The sequence below is a fragment of the Notolepis coatsorum genome (assembly GCF_963971535.1).
Source record: "Notolepis coatsorum genome assembly, chromosome: 1".
Lineage (NCBI taxonomy): Eukaryota > Metazoa > Chordata > Actinopteri > Aulopiformes > Paralepididae > Notolepis > Notolepis coatsorum.
The window spans coordinates 1,314,749-1,324,870 of record NC_140165.1 but is presented as its reverse complement, the minus strand read 5'-3'; the positions used below and the strand labels follow the sequence as shown (position 1 = coordinate 1,324,870).

The 10,122-nt window shown below is 46.8% G+C and overlaps 1 protein-coding gene across 1 annotated transcript in view; it reads left to right on the top strand.

Annotated features, from left to right (window-relative positions):
• The window catches only part of LOC311240407 (peripheral plasma membrane protein CASK-like), a gene marked incomplete at both ends in the record, with an annotated part of 14,447 nt that overhangs the window by 785 nt on the left and 3,540 nt on the right, over positions 1-10,122 (top strand). The window contains one exon of the mRNA XM_084328993.1: positions 9,536-9,638. Within this exon, the coding sequence (XP_084185119.1) occupies positions 9,536-9,638 (103 nt within the window). The remainder of the gene's footprint in view (positions 1-9,535; positions 9,639-10,122) is intronic.

Sequence of the window (10,122 nt, the reverse complement as noted above, 5' to 3'; positions counted from 1 at the left end):
GAGAGGCCAGGCTGTGTTCACTTTGTCATCAGGGGGGACGTTGAGACAGAACCTCACTTCCTACTATACTGTGAAAAATACAAGGATTTAAGAGAAGTTTTCTTTTATAAAATAAATAAAATTGATCCACAGTTTATCCATCTCCCTGATCATCAAAAGCTGTTATATATATGTGGGGAGAAAAGTCAGTGTACAGTATTAGCTGCAAAATATGTAGATGGTTGTCATACAATAAGAGAACAAGCCCTGTAAATACATGTATCTGGGTGGCTACATCTGTAAAATGACTACCCGATTGAATGATTATTTTGTAATTTAATATGTTTCTGTTGATTGTTTTACTTATTGCTAATATTATGGTATGTTTTATTGCTTAATAATATATATGTTATTGTTTGTATGTTGGACTTGCTTTGGCAATAAGTATGTTGATATTTCATGCCAATAAAGCCTATTTGAATTGAAATTGAATTGAGACAGACAGACAGAGAGACAGACAGACAGAGAGACAGACAGACAGAGAGACAGAGAGACACACAGACAGAGAGACACAGAGAGATACACAGACAGAGAGACAGACAGACACAGAGACACACAGACAGAGAGACAGAGAGACAGACAGACAGACAGACAGCGAGACACACAGAGACACACAGACAGAGAGACACACAGACAGAGAGACAGAGAGACACACAGAGACACACAGACAGAGAGACACACAGAGACACACAGACAGAGAGACACACAGACAGAGAGACAGAGAGACACACAGAGACACACAGACAGAGAGACAGAGAGACACACAGACAGAGAGACACACAGACACACAGACAGAGAGACAGAGAGACACAGACAGAGAGACACACAGACACACAGACAGAGAGACAGAGAGAGACACAGAGACACACAGACAGAGAGACACACAGACAGAGAGACACAGACAGAGAGACACACAGACAGAGAGACACACAGACAGAGAGACACACAGACAGAGAGACACACAGACAGAGAGACACACAGACAGACAGAGAGACAGACAGACAGACAGACAGACAGACAGTCAGACAGACAGACAGACAGACAGTCAGAGAGACAGACAGTCAGAGAGACACACAGAGACACATCTCCACACAGATGTTGGAGGTGAGACAGAACCAGAACTCACCAGCCCAATAGTTTCCATAGAGGAGGTTGAATGCAGCTGCGGGGAGACGTGTGAGAACTCAACCAGAGAGAGACGCTGTGTTTCACTGGTGTTGGAACGCTCCCCCCCCCCCCCCCCCCCTCGCCAGGCTGCCAAGTACCCTCCTCCCCCTTACACTCTGTCTCTCTCTCTCTCCCCCCTCTCTCTCTCTCTCTCTCTCTCTCTCTCTCTCTCTCTCTCTCTCTCTCTCTCTCTCTCTCTCTCCTCCCCTCTCTCTCTCTCTCTCTCTCTCTCTCTCTCCTCTCTCTCTCTCTCTCTCTCTCTCTCCCTCTCTCTCTCTCCCCTCTCTCTCTCTCTCTCTCTGTCTCTCTCTCTCCCCCCCCCCCTCTCTCTCTCTCTCTCTCTCTCTCTCTCTCTCTCTCTCTCTCTCTCTCTCTCTCTCTCTCTCTCTCCTCTCTCGCTCTTCTCTGTATCTCTCTCTCTTCTCTCCTCTCCTCTCCTCTCATAATCAAATCAAATCAAATGTATCTGTAGGGCCCGACAACACACGTTAATGTCCCCATGGGCCGGACACGTCTTCTTTAACCCATTCTCCGCCAATCACGTGTTAAGGCGGGTTTCTCCGCCATGCGTTGTCTGCCAATAACTCCGTAAGGCGTTTTTGAGATCAATATTTCAGATTTTCATCATGGTATTCATATTTCACCCACGGAGTTTTGGTTGATGCTGTCTGAGCCATCACAACTCTGCAACGCTTCAATACTGCCACCTGGTGGCCGATCTGCGAGTTGCCAAACCGGAAGTGCCCATTAGAGCTCGGTCCGTCCCCTAATTTCGTCCGGCCACTCGTTTATCGTCCCGGCGCTCAATACAGACACCGTGGATATGGATCTTTGCCATAACTCAATAATCAACATGATTTAGACGTGTATTAGTAATATACAAACCGGAAATGGATTGCATCGATCAACATCCCATAATTGGGATCTGTTTGCTCCACTCTCATCGCCCAACGCTACGAGGAGACTGGGGTGAGTTTCAGCGTTTTTCTTTATCATTTTAGATACAAACTGCTCTGATCAATATATCACCCATACTACATAAATCATTTAACGTCGGTCATTGAATTATAAACGACCCCCCCCCCCCCCCCCCTCCGTTCACCCGCAGATGACCAGTCATGACGTTTAGGACCATGTACAGTTGACATTTTTAATATAACGTTGATCGGTATCAAACTGCATTTGATGATCTAATATATGCATTTATGCCTATATCTCACGTTCTATGAAATACTGCAGAAAACGATAAAACATATTTATACTCTAGACGGTATTTTAGTATGAATGTGTGAATGAAAAAGTAAAACGTTCCTACATCCTGAACGATAGATAATTGATGTTGAATGGGCCATAGTAATGTCAATTTAGCAATACAATTTAAAAAGTTATAGCCCTGCAAAGAAGGTGAACATCTCCATAGACAAATAGCGCCGGCAGAGGATGATTTAGGATGATCAAAGTGGTGACAGAGAATGGGTTAAACAAGTCAAGAACAAAACTAAAACACCATAAAGTCCAGAAAATGTAAAATAAATGCAAAATAAATGCAACACTCTAGTACAAATGCAAATGCAACACTAGTATCCGTGCAGCCGCATTTTGCACGAGTTGAAGATTTTTGATGCTTTTGATTTTTCATCTCTCTCTTTTTCTAACTCTCTCTCTCTCTCTTCTCTCTCACACTCTCTTCTCTCTTCTCTCTCCTCTCTTCGCTCTCTGTCTATCGGTCTCTCTCTCTCTCTCTCTCTCTCTCTCTCTCTCTCTCTCTCTCGCTCTTCTCTCTGTCTCTGTCTCTTCTCTCATCTTTCTTCTTGCTTGCTCTCTCTCTCTCTCTGGATCTCTCTGTCATAGCACCCCCTCCCTTCCTCCCCCTATCACCCCTCCCCTTGTCGTCTCAACATAGAGGAAGTGTGGTAACCATTGTATTAGATAGAAGAGGTGTTCATTTCGTCAGCTATTTTTTATTTTAGTCTTAGTCATGTCTCAAATGCTATTTTTTGTTTTCATCATATTTTAGTCACCTTTATCTATTTTTCGTTTAGTCAAGTCTTCGTTTGAATCTTTTTTGTTTAGTCTCGCCACTCGGTTACAGCCTCATAAGTTGACGTGAGCTTTTTCTAAACAAAAAAAGCTAACGTTAGTGCTAGCAGGTTATACTTATGTAAGCTATTTAATGTGTTCTATTGTGGTGGATCAACATAATGTAGCGAGCCGTCATGCAGTAATGTAGGGAAGAAAGAGGAGAGTTTCCTTTTCTGTATCGTGCTTTATTTCCAGCTCAATATGGAGTTTTACATGTTGATACTTCCCTTCTCATACACAACACAGCTGCCTACCTAATACGCTACACTAGCTTCACAACAACAACGTAACATCCGGTCCGTCCTCCCATATCTCCCGGGGGGAAACAACACCCCCAGCATAACAGTGGTGCCCCTAAGATCATAGAACTAGAGCGACACACAAAACCACGGAACATTACAATAATTCACCCACGGAACGATGTGTTGGGGATAAGGGTTCCGCACGGACAATTATGTTTGTTACTTTCCTGTCTGCAAACGAGTTCCTGTTAGCTAGCAGTGTTGACGTTGAAGTTGATGTTGAATAAACGTTTAGCAAGATTTTATTTTGCAGTCATGTGGTCTCTCTCTAGCAGTCATGTGGTCTCTCTCTAGCAGTCATGTGGTCTCTCTCTAGCAGTCATGTGGTCTCTCTCTCTAGCAGTCATGTGGTCTCTCTCTCTAGCAGTCGTGTGGTCTCTCTCTAGCAGTCATGTGGTCTCTCTCTCTAGCAGTCGTGTGGTCTCTCTCTCTAGCAGTTGTGTGGTCTCTCTCTAGCAGTCGTGTGGTCTCTCTCTAGCAGTCATGTGGTCTCTCTCTAGCAGTCATGTGGTCTCTCTCTCTCTAGCAGTCGTGTGGTCTCTCTCTAGCAGTCGTGTGGTCTCTCTCTCTAGCAGTCATGTGGTCTCTCTCTCTAGCAGTCGTGTGGTCTCTCTCTAGCAGTCGTGTGGTCTCTCTCTAGCAGTCGTGTGGTCTCTCTCTCTAGCAGTCGTGTGGTCTCTCTCTAGCAGTTGTGTGGTCTCTCTCTAGCAGTCATGTGGTCTCTCTCTAGCAGTTGTGTCGTCTCTCTCTAGCAGTCGTGTGGTCTCTCTCTAGCAGTCATGTGGTCTCTCTCTAGCAGTTGTGTGGTCTCTCTCTAGCAGTTGTGTCGTCTCTCTCTAGCAGTTGTGTGGTCTCTCTCTAGCAGTCGTGTGGTCTCTCTCTCTAGCAGTCATGTGGTCTCTCTCTGGCAGTCGTGTGGTCTCTCTCTAGCAGTTGTGTGGTCTCTCTCTAACCATCGTGTGGTCTCTCTCTCTAACCATCGTGTGGTCTCTCTATAGCAGTCGTGTGGTCTCTCTCTAGCAGTCATGTGGTCTCTCTCTAGCAGTTGTGTCGTCTCTCTAGCAGTCGTGTGGTCTCTCTCTAGCAGTCGTGTGGTCTCTCTCTAGCAGTCGTGTGGTCTCTCTCTAGCAGTCGTGTGGTCTCTCTCTAGCAGTTGTGTGGTCTCTCTCTAGCAGTCATGTGGTCTCTCTCTAGCAGTTGTGTCGTCTCTCTCTAGCAGTCGTGTGGTCTCTCTCTAGCAGTCGTGTGGTCTCTCTCTCTAGCAGTTGTGTGATCTCTCTCTGGCAGTCGTGTGGTCTCTCTCTAGCAGTCGTGTGGTCTCTCTCTAACCATCGTGTGGTCTCTCTCTCTAACCATCGTGTGGTCTCTCTCTCTAGCAGTCGTGTGGTCTCTCTCTAACCATCGTGTGGTCTCTCTCTAGCAGTCATGTGGTCTCTCTCTCTAGCAGTTGTGTGGTCTCTCTCTAGCAGTCGTGTGGTCTCTCTCTCTAGCAGTCATGTGGTCTCTCTCTCTAGCAGTCATGTGGTCTCTCTCTAGCAGTCATGTGGTCTCTCTTTCTCTAGCAGTCGTGTGGTCTCTCTCTCTAGCCACCGTGTGGTCTCTCTCTCTACCACTCCAGTGTTTAGACCTCTACACTACCCAGCCTCTCCAGTGTTTAGACCTCTACACTACCCAGTGTTTAGACCTCTACACTACCCAGTGTTTAGACCTCTACACTACCCAGCCACTCTAGTGTTTAGACCTCTACACTACCCAGCCTCTCCAGTGTTTAGACCTCTACACTACCCAGTGGTTAGACCTCTACACTACCCAGCCTCTCCAGTACACTACCCAGCCTCTCCAGTGTTTAGACCTCTACACTACCCAGTGTTTAGACCTCTACACTACCCAGCCTCTCCAGTACACTACCCAGCCTCTCCAGTGTTTAGACCTCTACACTACCCAGTCTTTAGACCTCTACACTACCCAGTGTTTAGACCTCTACACTACCCAGCCTCTCCAGTGTTTAGACCTCTACACTACCCAGCCTCTCCAGTGTTTAGACCTCTACACACTACCCAGTGTTTAGACCTCTACACTACCCAGCCTCTCTAGTGTTTAGACCTCTACACTACCCAGCCTCTCTAGTGTTTAGACCTCTACACTACCCAGACTCTCTAGTGTTTAGACCTCTACACTACCCAGTGTTTAGACCTCTACACTACCCAGCCACTCCAGTGTTTAGACCTCTACACTACCCAGCCTCTCTAGTGTTTAGACCTCTACACTACCCAGTGTTTAGACCTCTACACTACCCAGCCTCTCTAGTGTTTAGACCTCTACACTACCCAGTGTTTAGACCTCTACACTACCCAGTGTTTAGACCTCTACACTACCCAGTGTTTAGACCTCTACACTACCCAGTGTTTAGACCTCTACACTACCCAGCCTCTCTAGTGTTTAGACCTCTACACTACCCAGCCTCTCCAGTGTTTAGACCTCTACACTACCCAGTGTTTAGACCTCTACACTACCCAGTGTTTAGACCTCTACACTACCCAGCCACTCTAGTGTTTAGACCTCTACACTACCCAGCCTCTCTAGTGTTTAGACCTCTACACTACCCAGCCACTCTAGTGTTTAGACCTCTACACTACCCAGCCTCTCCAGTGTTTAGACCTCTACACTACCCAGTGTTTAGACCTCTACACTACCCAGCCTCTCTAGTGTTTAGACCTCTACACTACCCAGTGTTTAGACCTCTACACTACCCAGCCACTCCAGTGTTTAGACCTCTACACTACCCAGCCTCTCTAGTGTTTAGACCTCTACACTACCCAGCCTCTCTAGTGTTTAGACCTCTACACTACCCAGCCTCTCTAGTGTTTAGACCTCTACACTACCCAGCCACTCTAGTGTTTAGACCTCTACACTACCCAGCCACTCTAGTGTTTAGACCTCTACACTACCCAGCCTCTCTAGTGTTTAGACCTCTACACTACCCAGCCTCTCTAGTGTTTAGACCTCTACACTACCCAGACTCTCTAGTGTTTAGACCTCTACACTACCCAGTGTTTAGACCTCTACACTACCCAGCCACTCCAGTGTTTAGACCTCTACACTACCCAGCCTCTCTAGTGTTTAGACCTCTACACTACCCAGTGTTTAGACCTCTACACTACCCAGCCTCTCTAGTGTTTAGACCTCTACACTACCCAGTGTTTAGACCTCTACACTACCCAGTGTTTAGACCTCTACACTACCCAGTGTTTAGACCTCTACACTACCCAGTGTTTAGACCTCTACACTACCCAGCCTCTCTAGTGTTTAGACCTCTACACTACCCAGCCTCTCCAGTGTTTAGACCTCTACACTACCCAGTGGTTAGACCTCTACACTACCCAGCCTCTCCAGTGTTTAGACCTCTACACTACCCAGCCTCTCTAGTGTTTAGACCTCTACACTACCCAACCTCTCCAGTGTTTAGACCTCTACACTACCCAGCCTCTCTAGTGTTTAGACCTCTACACTACCCAGCCTCTCCAGTGTTTAGACCTCTACACTACACAGCCTCTCCAGTGTTTAGACCTCTACACTACCCAGCCTCTCCAGTGTTTAGACCTCTACACTACCCAGCCACTCCAGTGTTTAGACCTCTACACTACCCAGCCTCTCTAGTGTTTAGACCTCTACACTACCCAGCCTCTCCAGTGTTTAGACCTCTACACTACCCAGCCTCTCCAGTGTTTAGACCTCTACATTACCCAGCCTCTCTAGTGTTTAGACCTCTACACTACCCAGTGGTAAGACCTCTACACTACCCAGCCTCTCTAGTGTTTAGACCTCTACACTACCCAGTGTTTAGACCTCTACACTACCCAGTGTTTATACCTCTACACTACCCAGTGTTTAGACCTCTACACTACCCAGTGTTTAGACCTCTACACTACCCAGTGATTAGACCTCTACACTACCCAGTGATTAGACCTCTACACTACCCAGTGTTTAGACCTCTACACTACCCAGTGTTTAGACCTCTACACTACCCAGTGATTAGACCTCTACACTACCCAGTGTTTAGACCTCTACACTACCCAGTGTTTAGACCTCTACACTACCCAGTGTTTAGACCTCTACACTACCCAGTGATTAGACCTCTACACTACCCAGTGTTTAGACCTCTACACTACCCAGTGTTTAGACCTCTACACTACCCAGCCTCTCTAGTGTTTAGACCTCTACACTACCCAGCCTCTCTAGTGTTTAGACCTCTACACTACCCAGCCTCTCTAGTGTTTAGACCTCTACACTACCCAGCCTCTCTAGTGTTTAGACCTCTACACTACCCAGCCTCTCCAGTGTTTAGACTGAGAGCTAGACCACTCGACCCAGCACCTAGTTCCACACAGGCAGTGCGGAGTGAGGAGCCAGCGACGTTCTGCTGAGTGCTGCGCTGGCAGGAGCCTCTGAGACTAATCTCCCATCCCGCTATAGACCATTCAGTTAGAGATACATCTGCAGATGATGTGCTAAAGCACAGGATATGCAGCATATGTAGCCGTGGGTACATGCATGTGTGGCGTGTCAGTGAGTGTGGGTACAACACATGTATGTGTGGTAGTGTGTCTATGGGTACATCATGGGTGTGTTGTGTGGTAGAGTGGGTACAACACATGTATGTATGGTAGTGTGTCTATAGGTACATCATGGGTGTGTTGTGTGGTAGAGTGGGTACAACACATGTATGTGTGGTAGTGTGTCTATGGTACATCATGGTGTGTTGTGTGGTAGAGTGGGTACAACACATGTATGTACAGTAGTGTGTCTATAGGTACATCATGGGTGTGTTGTGTGGTAGAGTGGGTACAACACATGTATGTAGGTAGTGTGTCTATAGGTACATCATGGGTGTGTTGTGTGGTAGAGTGGGTACAAACACATGAATGTATGGTAGTGTGTCTATGGGTACATCATGGATGTGTTGTGTGGTAGAGTGGGTACAACACATGTATGTATGGTAGTGTGTCTATAGGTACATCATGGATGTGGCGTGTCAGTGAGTGTGGGTACAACACATGTATGTGTGGTAGTAGTGTGTCTAAAGGTACATCATGTATGTGTTGTGTGGTAGAGTGGGCAATGTAGCTGTCGTTGTTTTAGGTGCTGCACCAACCAATCTCGTTGTACGTATTGTGTAAGGGCAATAAAGCTTTCTACTTCTACCCTGTTGTCAGAATGAGAAAATTCACTTTTATCTCTCTCTCTCTCCCCCTCTCTCCTCTCTCTCTCTATCTCTCTCTCTTCCTCCCCCCTCTCTCTCTCTCTCTCTCTCTCTCTCTCTCTCTCTCTCTCTCTCTCACTCTCTCTCTCTCTATATCTCTCTCTCTTCCTCCCCCCCCCTCTCTCTCTTTCTTTCTTCCTCCCTCCTCTCTCTCTCTTCTTTCTCCATCTCTCTCTCTCTCTCCCTCTCTCTCTATCGCTCTCTCTTTCTTCCATCTCTCTCTTTCTCCATCTCTCTTTCTCTCTCTCTCTATCTCCTCTCTTTCTTTTTTTCTCCCCCCCCTCTCTCTCTCTATCTCCTCTCTCTCTCTCTCTCTCTCTCTCTCTCTCTCTCTCTCTCTCTCTCTCTCTCTCTCTCTCTCTCTCTCTCTCTCTCTCTCTCTCTCTCTCTCTCTCTTTCTTTCTTTCTTCCTCCCTTCCTCTCTCTCTCTCTCTTTCTCCATCTCTCTCTCTCTCTCTCTCTCCTCTCTCTCTATCTCTCTCTTTCTCCATCTCTCTCTCTCTTTCTCCATCTCACTTTCTCTCTCTCTCTATCTCCCTCTCTTTATCTCCTCCCCCCCCCCCTCTCTCTCTATCTCCTCTCTCCCCCCTCTCTCTCTCCCCCCTCTCTCTCTCTCTCTCTCTCCCCCCCCTCTCTCTCTCTCCTTCTTCTTCTTCTTCTTCTTCTGCTGTTGTTATCTCCGTAGCCCCACTGTGTGCTGTTGGCGTCCAAGGAGAACTCTGCACCCGTGAAGCTGGGAGGTTTCGGAGTCGCTATCCAGCTGGGCGAGTCGGGCCTGGTGGCCGGAGGTAACGTAGACATGCAGCCTCTAGATGGGATCTACACGTAGACATACAGCCTCTAGATAGGATCTATAGATGGTACACGTAGACATACAGCCTCTAGATAGGATCTATAGATGGTACACATAGACATGCAGCCTCTAGATAGGATCTATAGATGGTACACATAGACATGCAGCCTCTAGATAGGATCTATAGATGGTACACATAGACATACAGCCTCTAGATAGGATCTATAGATGGTACACGTAGACATACAGCCCTCTAGATAGGATCTATAGATGGTACACATAGACATGCAGCCTCTAGATAGGATCTATAGATGGTACACATAGACATACAGCCTCTAGATAGGATCTATAGATGGTACACGTAGACATACAGCCTCTAGATAGGATCTATAGATGGTACACGTAGACATACAGCCTCTAGATAGGATCTATAGAATGGTACACGTAGACATACAGCCTCTAGATAGGATCTATAGATG